This window comes from Harpia harpyja, chromosome 2 (assembly GCF_026419915.1).
Source record: "Harpia harpyja isolate bHarHar1 chromosome 2, bHarHar1 primary haplotype, whole genome shotgun sequence".
In the NCBI taxonomy this organism is placed as follows: domain Eukaryota; kingdom Metazoa; phylum Chordata; class Aves; order Accipitriformes; family Accipitridae; genus Harpia; species Harpia harpyja.
Genome location: NC_068941.1, coordinates 40,887,408 through 40,902,771, shown reverse-complemented (window position 1 = coordinate 40,902,771; position 15,364 = coordinate 40,887,408). Strand labels below are relative to the sequence as shown.

At 38.5% G+C, this 15,364-nt stretch overlaps 1 protein-coding gene across 3 annotated transcripts in view; it reads right to left on the bottom strand.

The window, feature by feature from the left end:
* Nucleotides 1-567: 567 nt before the first annotated feature.
* MND1 (meiotic nuclear divisions 1) overlaps nucleotides 568-15,364 on the bottom strand; it is a 41,401-nt gene continuing 26,604 nt past the window's right edge. For 2 of the 3 annotated variants that reach the window (XM_052777597.1, XM_052777608.1), the window contains exons 7-8: nucleotides 2,487-2,531; nucleotides 568-820 (exon numbers count right to left, since the gene is read on the bottom strand). In XM_052777597.1, coding sequence (XP_052633557.1) covers nucleotides 714-820; nucleotides 2,487-2,531 — 152 coding nt within the window. In that variant the 3' untranslated portion in view covers nucleotides 568-713. The remainder of the gene's footprint in view (nucleotides 821-2,486; nucleotides 2,532-15,364) is intronic. The other variant, XR_008233539.1, reaches the window with a different exon arrangement.

Below are 15,364 nucleotides of genomic sequence, written 5' to 3'. Positions count from 1 at the left end.
AATCTTGGTGCACTGTAGTGTGGTGTGAATGGATAGATGGGTACTCTTTGCTTCCTCTCCTATGCAGTAACAATCTTAACCAGAGAAGCTTTCTCAGTGTCAAATCCGGTACATTCGCTGGAACAGATTTAGCTCTGAAGAACTAGTATTTTCCAACAACAAACAAAATTTTGTCACTAAACTTACAAGCAGTTCTAGCAACACAATAAAAAACAACTTGAAATCAGACCTCACCCTTTCTACTCACATCCTTACTGTCTCACTGTTTTCCATTAATGCATTATGCCTCTTTTCTATTTCAATGGTGAGATGAGGGAAGAATTCATTCTATTCCATATTGTCCCCTGCTATTTCCACTCCAAAGTCTTTAACATGTTTAAACATAAATCCCTGGAGCTTCTAGCTCTTAGTACTACTCCCAGTTAAGCAAAAGAAGAGTAAAAACCAGTCTCAGGACTTTGTGATAGTTATTCCCTATAACCCCTGTCCATTCTTAGTCTGTCTTACAGAAGTAACTGAGACATTTACTGTCCAGAGACTACAAGGCAAAAAAGGAAACACAAAAAATATTTTTAGAATTTTATTAACTGTAACAAAACCTGCGAATTAAAGGGTGGTCAGTTGTTTGGAGAGGATTCAGATACACATTTAAATGCCAACTGAGAATATTTAACAAACTATGTACAACTGTGTCAGCCATCAACTGCTGAATGCTAATCAATGTAATCCAAATCTTCTGGGATTCCAAAACTTTTGTCAATTCTGCTCTCTTCAAATCCAAATTTACGTTTGGCCCAGGACTTTATTGAAAAGATGTTATCTGTAAACAGAATGAAAAACATTGTTTTGAATATTTAGGAAAATATGAATTATAGCCTTGGCTACAACAAAATACTTCCATTTACTTCCCTACCTAGTGGGGAACATCATTATTAAATAGATTTAGAACAGAAAACGGGAGGCTTTTGTTAATGACATACTTTTACTCAGTACTAAGTAAAATATGTCTTCCTTTTTGGAGGTTACCTTTATCTTTTCTTGCTCCTCTTCTATGAGAAGACTGAAAGCTACAGTTACAGTGTAAGCCTGCTATAGAGTGATGAGGTAAGTGTGAATATGCATAAGTATTTTATAGGTCCTTTTTGAGCTAGACACCTACTGTGTGTCTGTATACAGCTGCGAAAATCAGTTACCTACAAGGTCCTTTCTAGTCCTGAATATATTTGTTAAAATAATGTACATTTTGTTTGAAAATAAAAAAAAAAAAAAAAGACATTCAAGTAGCTTTATTTTAGTCAGCACTTCTCTTTTAGCGACACATTACTATTATTTTAGCATATACATTCTCTTCAGTTTAACATCATTTTTACTGCAGTATTGATTGAAACTCACTATGTCATTCCTAAGACCCATAAATTGCAGCATTCCTTAAGACAGGAAGTGTTGTCTGTGTCTGCACACCTTAGAAATGTTTTCTTTTTTTTAACCATCAGACATTCGGTTTTAAAACTGTTTCTTCAAAAGAAGAATATGCTACAGCATATAACCTAATTGTCTAATTAAATAGCAAAGTACTTTCTACAGGCTTTACACCTCTCAAGGCCTTGAGAACAACAGCCTGTCATCAACAGTAGAAACCCCTGACAGCAGTACTCACAGAAGTTATTTTCAAATACGTAACTTTATTTCTCCATATGCAGTAAACAAACCCAGTGCAAATGAAGATAAATAATAATAGTCAAAAGACTATGACAATGATATCCTGCTGCACTTGGCATAACCAATGATAGTGAGCAGTCCATCAGTAGTAGATGAATTCTAAACAAAAAATTACAAATTATATTCTAAATAAAAAGTAAGGACATATATATTGCTTGCTCTGCAAAATGGAAATAAGTAGCAATATAGCAAAGCTAAGCAATAACAGAAAATTGAGTTAAACTGCCATGCAAATGTTATCACGTAACCTTCCTCAAAAATGTGCAGCATTTTTCCTGCATGTCAAAGCTGATGAATTAGTTTGAGAAATACCTACTTTATATTAGCATCCATCATATGGTAGCAGCAATAAGGTTCCACAAAGCATTCTACTCTTTAGAAACAGATGAAAATTCAGAAAAGAAGAATTAAACTTTCTGAATACCTGGACACCACCATTTCCAGTCTCTTTCTATTAAAGTTTTCCTGATCTTAAGAGATTTTAACTCAACCAAGAAAATGAGTTGCAGGCTTTAACACAGTGTGCAAGATAGCACCAGAAGAAAAATCCATTATGTGACATGAAGTATGTTCAGTAACTAAACTGAGAAAATATATTCTTTTTTGATTCATTATAATTTATAAGTAAAATGTATTTCTGCGTGCTTTAAGTGAGGGCTACCCTACATCAAGTCCTAATCAAATTTAAAATTCTTAACAATGAGTAGGTCTTTTACTGAAATTGCTGTAGTCTGAAGCTGTGTTAAGCAATACAAATGCATACACACCAGTCCATCTATTGGCTGCCTCCTTGGCTACTTTGTTTGTTTGGCCTGAAATAGAGAAGAAAACAACAACAAAGCATACATCACAGTAAAATCATACCATAGTTTCAAGGCACAGAGATTAAATTTTTATTGATGTCATTTTTAGGGAACCACACAATATAAGCAAGTTATTCTACTGCTTCCAAACACTTCTTCTGTTTTATGCTTTTAAAGGTTCCGACAAGCAGAAAGCTAAGTTAAGGAAAAACAGGAACAAAGGAACATGAAAAATAACATATGAACAACTGTGAGTTTCTGAAGAGCATTTTAAAATAAAATAATCCTTGTTTGGTTTGCCTGAGGCCTTAATTGTCTGCACCAAGACTGGAACTAGATACATGGCCTGAAGATACTAGAGGCAATGGAGATGGAAAATAAATTATAATCCTCTCTGTACATAAGTCATCCATCACATAGGTATGCATGACTCTATATAGATAAGGAAAATGACAAGGGTAGCAGTCTATCATATTAATCCAAAAGTTTAGCATATAGCTCTGGAAGGTCTCCTGAGCTTTGAGAACCCCCTCAATGAAATGAAGACAAAATAGTGTTCCTGGTTATTAAACTTGGCTTCCCTCCCTTACCACCGCTCCATATCTAAATACATAATAGTAAATTACCATACTACAAATAGCTTTTATATCGTTTCCATGAGGCAAAACAGTATCAAGAAAAGTTCCTCTTAAATCACCTTGCTCCCATTAAAATAAGTACTGAATCAAATCAAGCAGGTTGGTTTGTAATGTGGGAATTTATCAGAATCATTATGGTTCTCACACCTACACATAACTTAGTTATTCCCAGTTAGTCTTGTTAGTACTTGCATGATAATACTCATTTGAATGGTCATCATGAAATTTGTCTCCAGATACGATCAGGTATCCATTGTTATAAAGATTAGACTTCAGGCAAAATTAAATTACATTGAAAAATTATCTGCTAGCACACAGGAAGGTAAGCACTCGTTATTCTACCCTTAATATTTCAGTAAGTGATGTGAAAAATATTTAAATCAGAGTAAAATACCATTTCAAAACCAGTGTAGTTTCTAAAAACGGCCTATAATTAGAAAGTTTGGGCACAGCACGAAGAAAAGCAAAAGAGAAAGACGGGCAAAAAAGGGAGTGGGTGAGAAGATGGCATTTTTACTTGCTTGCATGCATCAGAAATTCAAGTTATTCCTAGCCTGAGAGAGATACTCCTTATTTCCTTTGCTGACTGCTTGTTGCCACCCCCCGACTTGTTCCGTTCTGTGACTGGCAGCACTGACAACATACTGGCAGCCAATGGCATTTTGAACAGTACTTTACCCAACGCTACTTAAAGCGAGTCTGCAGTGTAAGGGCTTTCACAGGTCAAGATTTTAAATGTGTTAGCTACGATACTTCCCTCAGCATTTTTCTGAAACTCTGGAGTAAAACTGGAAAGCTTTGTTTGACTCCAAGTAATGAAGTTTGAAATGAAGTGGGGGGAAAGTAGGGTAGTATTAAACTCCATGGATCCAGAGCTGCAAGGTGACAGCATCCTGATGGCAGGTGAGCCAACATAGTCCACAGCACCTGCTAGGTGTCCACAGAAAGCTCTGCTTTGCTGGGAGCAGTTAACGAGCTGAGCCCTAAGCTTCTGCATCGCACAGCAGCTCTAAGTTCCTGCAGCTTTCAGCACGCAGCCCTGTGCTTAAAGCCCAGTGACCACATGGTACAATGCTTTAAAAAAAACCCAACAGTGGCGGCATGGTGCATTGTCACCCTTCAAATATTGCTTATGGATGTTTAAATATATATATGCGATCATGTGTTTTTAAAATGTGACTTCTTAACTCTGCCAAAGAAAAGGCTGAGGTGACCAACAGATACAGGCTGGGCAACAGGGTGGTTAGAATGGCAGTAGCTGCCTATAACCGAGTTGTGGCTAGAATTGAAATCATGGGAGCAAGAGCAGGAAGCTGTAATGGGGAAATCCCACAGTGGGCAGCACCTTCAATGACTTAAATAGCAGAGAAATAACAAAAAAAAAAACCAACCAAAAAACAAAAGAAACTCCTGAGAGTAGAAGTTAGAAATATTTTAACCATGTCATTCTTTCCATGCACCACCTGGGACTTATCACAGACTGGCAGCAAAGTGTCATGGTAGAAATGTGGAAGGATCACAAGTGGAGGCAGAACTTAAGGATGGGGAAGGTGACATTCAAACCATCTGGCTAAATATCAAAGAAGAGGCTGCCTCAGTCCTTCAGAGACTGGGAACACACATCCCCCACATCACTCTGCTGCCAGGGAGCTTAGAGCTGGGGAAACGGGAGCCACTTGTAAAGCCTCAGGCACATGACATCTCCAGGAAATGCATTCACAAGAGGCTGGGGCAAGTGTTTGCTGCTTGAGATTTCCCATTTACACTAGCTGGCCCACATGCCCATGTACATGATAGCATCATAGGGATGCAGGTATGGATTTATTCTGCTGTGTTGAAAGTTGCTTAGACCATCAGGCATACTGTATCAACAGTAATGCCAGCTAGCTTGGCAAGTTGCAAGACATCCGCGTGTTCCTCATGTCCAGCCTGAGCAAGCTCATGCAAACAAGACAGCTTGCAGTCTCTTGTCATCACGTGAGATTGTCACTGCCACTGCTGCAGGATGGCACTGCAGTCTGCTTAACCCTAAATTCCTTCAGTTAGGTTTTCCCCTCACGTTTCTTTTTCAATTTTGGGGTGGGGGAAACACACCTCATCCATCTCCAGAAACTACTATGTCATCACCTCAGCTGTTGCCTCATGGCTATGGGCTGAGCATTTAGCTATCTGAAGGCAAGATTTAAGTCCCTTGAGATCAGGCTCAACTCTTGCCTGTGATTCCACTGCAGGCTCTTGTCTGCCTGCTCTATCCAACACCATGACTGAAAGAGGAAGGAGACACAGGTATTGGTAGTTACTGACCTGCATCACCTGAAGACACGAGCTACATCCGCATCATCGCCACCATCTTCCAGAGGCCCCTGACTCCAACAAAAGAACTGACAGAAAGGAAGGAATCTGCACCTTGACTACTTTCTAGAAACCTTTTATAATTGCTTGTTGGGACTTTCATGGGTTGCATTATCTGTATGTGTACGTGCATGGATGATGAGGGAAAGGAGGAGTAGCAAAACAGACATCCCCCAGACTCACCTACTTTACGTACTGATGTAGCTCAAAGTCATGCTACTTCTGATTGCCTATTCTCTAGCTCCACAGGCTATTGGCCTCCTGGGTTTTAGACTGCACTGTAAGTTTAAGATCTAAAGAAGACAATAGCATGGGAACTTAATAATATATACACCAAAAAAGAATCAGGACACAAACTGCATGAACTATAAAAAAAAGAGAAACTCAGAGACAGCGCTGAGGGCAACTGGCTAATTGCCAAAACCACCACAACGATGGGGTCCCAAGCTCAGCTGGAGTCCTGCTGATCCTCCTGCTGACCAGAGTTGCTCTATCAGAACTTGATTTTTGGCAGCTACTAAATAGTGCTCCAGTACAGAAGCTGTGCAAGACAATGAAAGGGCCAAATGTGCAGAAGAGGTGAGCAATACAGGAGGCCACATATGTTCCAGATGTTCTAATTACCACTATTAGGCCCTAGTTACACTCTACTTGATATCTATACATCTGCACATAGGCTGACAATACATACAATTGCTGTCTGGAAGCAACAGAATAATCCGTTTGTTCTGGACATCACATTTATTTCACCAATTTGTGTGACAATGCATCAATAGACTTTCCTGCTCCCATGACTGCAGGATACAAGTCATTCACTTGGCTGAGGCACACACCTGTATCATCCACTGACCAATTTCAGGCACACTTGGCATTTTCTATGCAGGAAAATGGAAGTTTGCATTTTCTCTCCTGAACTGAACAAAAGCAACCACTGTGTGTACAGCAACGCAAGGCCCAGGAGCAGCATGGCTTGCAACACCAGTCTGTTATGTTAGCAAAACACACCTGGAAATATGCCCTAAACGTGAAAGACTAATACTCAAAGAGTTAGTTTTGACTAGTCTTCATGGAAGTCTCTTCTTCCCTCAACTTCAGGTATCTCTGGAGAACTGCAGGGAACTAAAAAAGCCCAGATTCTGGCAACTGAACCATGGTCCTATGCATCTGTGATTGTCCTTATCACAGGGACAATCCCCTGTATCCCCTTAGAGGAAAGCAAAAGTAGGGAAAGGAAGGTCCAGCAGCAGTGAATCTCTAAAAAGAATGTGAGGGAGGGTTGGAAACATGCTTTTTAATGCAGGCGAGTGACATTCTACAGTAATCCACAGGGATTCAGGAGCAGACCAGGAGACAGAGCTGACAAAAGGGCATGTGGACAGCTGTAGGACGTGCAGTAAGAAGCCTTCTAAAGCAAATGGACAGCACCTGGTCAGGAGTGAAGGCCAGCAGCACAAAACATTAGCACAGCAATGTTTCTGAACAAATCTGAATTGGCAATATATATTGGCTCAAATCTTAGCACAGTAAGGCCACATTGTTTCTGATGTGACTCAGGAAGCCCTGCAGTCATTCTCAGCATGCTGCAGGACTACAGCCTCCTCTTTTCTCTCTTCTTTCCTCCTTCCCCCAGATTCACTCACTTTTTTCCTGGAAGGGGAGGTGGTAGGAATTAAAGGTCTTATTTGCATTCCAAACTGGAATGGCCAAAAAACTGTTGAAGCCTCAAATATTTCCACAGGAGGGAAAGATGACTACATGCCTCAACAACACAATATACATACTCCAGGAGACTAAGTTAGTCTTTCCATCAGACTTTGGACACTTCCACAGGTGAAAAACAATTGCAATAGCAACAGCCATCACCATCTCCTCACAAACATTTTCCAAACCTACTTTCAGGTTCTTTCTAAAAGCTTTTTTAAGTCCTGCACGTATCATCAAAGGAATACTAAGGAAGCAGTCACTGAATAGTATTCAAAATCAGACTGTAAAGGTAACATACTCCAGCTCCAATAGCTACACTAAAAAAATCTCAACAGCCAGAACCAGCTCACAAACCACCTATAGACTTGGAAACAAAGAAAGAGCTGTAGCTTTCTTTCCTCTCCTAGCTTCTACAGAATAACAAAAGCTAGTTATATTTATAAAACTAGCACAGTTTGGTGCCAGTTTTGACCTACCACAACTAGTGCCACAAGAAAATTGTACAGATTTCCTCACTTAAAATGTGCATGACTGCAGAGGGAACTAGCGCCTCTTCAAGGAGACAGTCACTCATCAACCTGTGGGATTGTTAGCAGATACCTGCAAAATACAACTGCAGTCTTCAGCACGGGGGCGAGGAAGTAATTTTACAGTGTGAATCGCAATTCTTCTGCATGAAATGCAGCAAACGGCTGCAACTGTTCTCAGAGGCCAGTGAGGATTATTAGCCCAAAGATTCTCAGTCTCTCTCATGAAACTGGTCAGGGTAAATTAATTGCATTTGAATTCCAGTAGTGATTCTGCATCCACTTAGACTGAATTTAAGTATGAAAAATGGCAACTACCGTAAGAACAGTACGTGAACTTGAATCTGCAATGACTCTGATTATCCATTGCTTTCCGCAGAGTTATCCATTCTCCTGCTCGCAGGCTGCCTCAATTTCCAGAAACATTGTTTACCTTGCTATCACCACACTGTGACAGATTTGTGTTTCTCTTGGAGAAGCATCATTATAATATCCTGTGATGCAGTTTCCAAAATCTTTCCCATTAATGAAAACATCTCATGCAAATAAAGGGCCTGCCTCTAAAGGCCAGGGTAGAAGGTGAACATAGAAATTATACACCTATCATCCACAGAGAGTACAAAATGTAATTGCCTAGTAACTCCTACTGGCATGTCCATCCACAAACCGACACCAGAGACTCCGATCAAGAGACTGTAGCTTGCCATTGGAGACTATTCATGGCAATGATGTGATCAAGCGGCTTCTTTAAAGTCCGTATTTGAGTATCCTTGAGACTAAGTAGTCTACAACACTATCAACAGCCTAACCCACAACATAGCAAGAACAGCTTTAGAAGAATGTTTTGTAACCTAGTATTAGGCAGAGATACCTCCACACTACATGCAATCTTTACCTTCCCCCATGCTTCCCAAAGAGGTGTTTCCTCTTATAAACAGAATAAATATGATTTCTCATTTAAATGAGATTAAAAATGAGATAAAATTCAAAAGAACTATTTATACTGACATATTACTAAATAATAAAAAGGAGTATCTTTTTTTTTACATTTAAACTCTGGATAAAGTTTCAGAACTACAAGAAAAAGCGTTGACAATTATGAACCCTACCTACTGATCTACAACTATTTTGAAAAGCATAGAACATAATATAAACCATTTGTGATAGAAAAATACTCAAGAAATTTTGATATATGAATTAGCATTTCTGCTGCAACAGCTCTGTGTGCGTGTGTGTATGCTTGAAAATAAACCTGAGCAAATACATAACATGGTGCCAGTCTTGTCTATATGGTAAAACACGGCAGTGCATAGTAAAGCTACTAATAAGCTGATCCGCATCTCTGGGAATATGCTTTTAAAGGGTCTGCAATCTTTGTTAGTGTGTTTGAAAAAAGTGTCAAGTCTCATCAGCAAAAGCTCCCTCTGTCCCATATGAAAAGGTCACACTGTCAAATTTCATCAGGATGTACACAGTGTCCCTTTGAAAAATGTCCAACAGAATTTGTCAGAATTGCTACCAAAAGATTCCTCTATGCAAAATACATGCTCTTGCACTTAAGTTTACTATATTCATGTACCCACAGAAAAAGACCACTTACCTTTCATGTATTCTACCTGAAAGACCATGCTGAAATCTTAGTTGCATAACTAAAATACATCTATCCTTATCCAAAGAACAGAGGGAAGCAATGTGCTTACAAAGGGGAAACAAGCACACCAACTTTCTGATTCAGGGCTCCCTAACAACACTTTGTTTTTCTTTCAGTGGACAACTCCTCCCTCCCCACTTCGCTTACTAATAAACTCCATACCCACAGCACAGCTAAAGGAACTTGCAAACATCTGTGCTGCTGAACTGCATTTTGCAAGGAGGCCCATCCCAGAGCACTATGGGTTTTGTCTAGTTCAGGATGTCACTCTGCTGCATGCCTCACATGTCACAGTAGGTGCAGAGAAGAGCCTGGAAGGCATCGGAATAGGTCCTCCGCTCTCTGTACCCATGACTCAATGCATGTCCAACCTTACCTATGCCATTTCTGAGGTATTTGTAGCCTGTTTTTAAGGTTTCCAGTGTTAGAGCTTTTACAACCTTCCCAGGCAACCTAGCTCTGTGTTTTATTATTGCTACCATTAGAATAGATTTCCGTCTAACTTTTTTTTTCCCCTGCAATTTAAGGCTATTACTTATTGCTGAGTTCTCCATGAACCTGAGCAACAGGCTATTCCTTTCCTTTTTTAAAGGAGATACAGATATGTGAAACCCAGAAGCAACCTTCTTTCAAGCCCTATTTTTGTAAAATTTTTACTCCTAGAATGTGGTTGCTCAATGTCTGGTCTTTTTGCTCTGCTCTGAATTCTCCCTAGTTAGCTATATACCTCTCCAGTAGGAAATCCAACACTGACACAGTGTTACAGCTGAAGCCTCACTAATGCCAACTTGAGTAGAAAGATTATTTCCAACATCTCATTGCTGGTTATACTTCTGTTTCTGTATCCTAGTATGACGATTTTGCTTTTCACAACAAGAATGTCTCGTATTCAACCTGTAAACTACTATAACCCTGACATCTTTTTCAAACCCTCCCCCCTTAACCAACTGCTCCAGATCATTTGCGTAGCACAACATCCTTGAATGCGTATACATCCTTGCACTTGCCACTACTGAATTTTATTTGGTGTTTTTGACTATCTTTGCAATTGTTGTGTTCATTTTGAAATCTCACCTTGTCCTTTGTCCATGCATTCTCTCCTAGCTTCATCATCTGCAAATGTAACAAAAGTGTATCTTCTGTTCTATTATCCAGCTCATTAATATAAATACTGAGCAGATGCAGACATGACAGACCCTATTGCAGAGCGTCATCGATTCTACCTCCCTTTCTGATACTGAATTACTAATGAATACACCTTGAGTACAATTATAAAGTAGTTTGAGATTCACAATACTGCAGTTTCATGAGGATATTTCCCTACTTTCCTTACCACAGTATCATGCAAAACTGAGTCAAAACGCCAAAGACAAACTTCTCCCAATCCACAAAGGTCTCTGTGTCCTTCCAGGTGTTTCCAAACTGGTTCTTTGTTCCAGATTTTTTTCTGATATCCTGCTCTTTTCAGTGAAACTAGCTCATAAGATGTTAAAGCAAGGAGGGGAGAAAAAACATTGGAAATACTCTCAAATACACCACCAGTGCCAAGATTAGTCTTGCACTCATACAACCTGCCCTGCAAAATGTCTGCAGTTAAATAGCACAGAACAAGGTATCTATATTAGGAATATACACCAATAATATATGGTCCTAATCTAGATAAATCCATAGTGAAAACATAACTTACCATCCCACAACATATGGGAGATTTCCTAACATATGAGACTGGCAACACGTTTTTATAAACAAGGCCAGGGAAGACTACACTTGACAGTCCTGCAACTTAGCACTGAAGACAACGAATGAAACATCCACAATACCTTTCCTGACCTCATTTTGCATATGGAAGTTATAAAAAGATACAAACCAGTATTTAAAAAAAAAAAATTCCTTTGAATATCACCATAACTTTATCAAAACAGTCTGAATGAAGGGTACCATACACAACTAACTTAGCAGGTCTAACACTGGGAGAGAGAAGCAAAGTAATCACTCCACAGAAGCCTTTTTGTTTCATATATAAATGATCTATAGACTACTTCCATTTGATGCTCTCTTCAGGGCTTTAAAACATGGCCAAATGGATTGCTACTGATTCATTTCTAAATCAAGGAGTATCATAAATGTAGTCACAAGCAGCCATTTTCCACATCACAAATTTTATCAAGTGTCTACCATTCTTAAGCAGCTCAACAGCTTTTGCCATAAAGATTTACTGGCTCAGAAAATAAAATTATTCCCATATATTTCATCCATTTGCCTCTCACCCTACATATTTTTTCTGCCATTCCAATATAAACAAATAAGAAACAAAATAAACAGAAAGAAGAAAAATAAGCCTTGTGAGCGGTCTCATTTAATTGCAAGAAAATGTAACTTGCCAGAGTAGCCAGTTTATTTAAGGAGGGTGTTAACATGTTAGCTAAAGATTTGATCTTCCAACTGCCTCTTTTCTGAGTGTGCAAGTAAAACCCCACTAACAAAAGACAAGCTATTTTAAAATTTGTTCCTTTTTTTTTTTTTTTTTTGCTTAACCAGCTAAAATGCAGCTCCATTTTAAAGCAAGTTGGCCTAAGTTGATGCTCTCCAAGAAGAATAGTCTTGCTAGAATGTGTTTGAGGTATAAAAACACAAGTATGCATGTGTCTAAACATTTAGTTTTTCATTGCAGAGTAACTTCTTAGCTGGAGTCCAAACCTTAGGCCAAGCACAAAGACAGAGAAAATCTCTGAAACGCAGAGAATTAGGGCCTTTCACTGAAAACCAAATTATCCTTCTGAACTTCAGCTTCCCAGCTTCAGTCAAAAGCCCCACATTTCACTTTAAGATTTGCACCTTAGGAATATATGTGCAGATGCATCTTAAGCTGCACCAGTCTGTCCTGGTGGTCCTTCACTCATCATTCTTCGTGGCTGTTATCTTCTCCTTCCTTTCCAAGTGCCAGAAGCTGCTCACCCATTTACCTACCCCTGTTCCTCTCTCATTCAGTTCTTTCCAAATCCATTTTCTACACAGTTCAACTCGTTGCAGAGGTCAGGAAGATGCCCTTTGGAAATTTGTCACCTGATGTGCTCCTAGTTGGTCAGAGGATCTTTGGTTGCTCTTCAGGGCAACTACCACAAGACAGACAATTCTGAGAGATGCATGACAAACTACCACATGTATGAAAGCCTTCTGAAGAAGGTAGCGAAAGACTTCATCAGACAGACTGTTCGGTGGAAAGAGAGATTTCAAAGACCTTGGGAGAGTCCACCAAAAGACAAGGATATATACACCAGCAGTTCCTAACTCGAGCTGACAACTTGCTGTTATCACTGGTGAACTGCAGCACAGGAATGAAAGGCCAAGGTGAGAACTCTTTAACCTACTTCTGTCAGGGAAGATCTGTAAACCACCACATTATGGCCTCCGGTAATCACAGCCAGATTCTGCTCTGCAGGTGTTTGCTCCATCGAAGGACCAGCATTTTCAATAACTGAACTGCAAACAAGCTTCCCTTGATTTTCAAGATAAAAAGAAAATTGGAAGGGATGAAAAGAAAGGAGCAGAAATACTGCTTAAACTTGCAATTCCTTCTCACTTGCTATGATTACTGAAGGAGCTTGGAGCATTAGTGATCAAGTGTACATTTGTAATTCCACTCATTAGTACCCTGTTCCTTTTTCAACTTAACAGTTAAAATTTATTTTTACTCTTACTATGTGTAACTATGATTATGTACAAGTACATTTATAACTTTCAGAAAGAATTAGGAATAAAGTTATATTTAGTTTTGGTAAAGCATTTTGCTTTGTCTTTTAATGTAGCTTTTGAACAGGTAATTTAATTTGCCTACCTTCCAACTGAATGACAAGCCATTCAAAGAACAGTATAGGGAGCGGGGGAAGCATAAAAAAAGTATCTTAGCTTGATGCAATCAGTCGAGTAAATGTGTTCTTTCATTACTGGTGCACATCTATATACATTCTGGTACTCCATGATGAAGGAGGGAAAAAGGAAAAAAAAGGGGGGGTGGCTGGGCTTTGTGGTTTTGTTTTTATTAATAGCAGATAGCCCACAAATTGTGTACATGAACATACATTGTCTATTTCCTGTCATATCCTCATCCAGATCTTCAGGAGATGAATACATTAAATATACAATTCTTTGAAAGATGAGACTAAGTTAAAAAAAAAAAAAAAAAGGAGTGCTTGCTTTCAAATCTATTATTTTTCTATGTACTTTTTTAGCAAGTATCTGGTTCACTCCAAAGAAAGCTTAGTTTAACCCTCTAAGGCTAACATAAGTGTGGGTGGACACACTAGTTTAACTTCAGCAGAATGACTAATTTAAAATTGCAGATCTCTGTTAGTGGCATTGATGCATAAACCATAAAAAGCACAGCTTGTCTCTCAGATGCCAGGTGCATATTCACGGTCAGTAGCTAGAAAACATCTTCTTAATTGCAAACTGAACATATTGGATCTAGAGGTGATTAAAAAAACCCACTCACTTTATAGGCTTGATCTGTATCTTATTGATCTTGGTGGCACCTAGACCAGGCTTAAAGTTATTTGTAGACATTCACTTTTTCAAGTGAATCATTATATTTCTAAAAATAGCTACTTAATAGTTCATTAACCGAAAGTACTGACAAGGGTCTGAGTTTAAATAACCTTTCTGATATGTTTTCTGAACAATAGCCTTTGCCACAAAATATAAATAAAACCCATTAAACCATTTTGTAAATCATCAGTGGTCTGACGAATTTTGAATAAAAGTGATGCAACTCATTTTAAAGCTTCTCCATTAGCCAGTATAGTCTAATCTTCATTTCATTTCTTCATACTGTTTCATCTCTGGGAACAGGGACTATTCCCAGTATTAGTAAGAAACCCCCAAAAGAATCTAGCACTTGGTACTAAGTTTTTGTAACATTAAATACATTTGTATGCATAACACATTTTCAAATTGATTTGAATATAACAGAACATAGTAGCTGGGTGTATCAACAAAAAAAAACCCCAAACAAAAAAAGAACCCAAACCAAAACAAGATCCCAACTATGCACCCCATAAAATCCAGCAGCTAAAGCAACATTACCTTTTCAGCATTCAGCCTCAAGATATTAAGATGAATGAAGAAACTGGTAAACCCAGAACTACTTTCTCATACTGTCTGTATATCCCAATGTAATTCTTCACAACAGTTTGTCAAGCTGAAAGTTTCAGTGTTTAGACATAACAGAATTAAAAAATTCTGAAGCATCTACAATGCAAAAAGACACTTTCAAGTACATACTACATAGAACATGATATTTTCATGGTATTCAGTAAAGTCTGGATGTTTTCCCAAAATTTATTTTCACACAGCCATGTAAGTATTAGTTTTAGAAAACAATCTAACCCTGAACTGGACTGGTAGTCATGCCTCTGAGATCACACTTTTGGAGATTCAAAAGGATAACTATCTGGATATTTGTGGCTTGAAATCCTGTCCATTTGAACCACTTAAGCCTCTTGCTACAGGATAAAAATAAACAAAGAGAGCAGAATTAAAAAGGTTGAAACTAAAATTGCTACATTATATGTGTTGTATTTGGCAGTTTGCTAATTTTTGGGAATACAGTTTGTCTAGACACATTCACATCACTGTTTTAAAGGTAAAAGCCTAAGACATAAAAATTATCAGTAGCTGGACATTCTAAAAACATGCTAAATAAAACAGGAATGCTGACTGGCAACATCTAAGACTAGCTCCATAAATATTAGCACTCATACCACATGGAAGTCACTTACTTCAGTCAGTATGTAGCTATTTCTGAGATTACTGTTCTATGCAAAGGTACAAAGTAACCAAAGCATGGCTACTGTGAAAAAAAATAGCTAAGACCCAACAATGTTTTAATATAGTATAAATCAACATTCCTCTAATTACAGTGGAAGAGCAAGAAGTTTGAAATTCTAGAAATGTTTATTTTACAGTGACCTT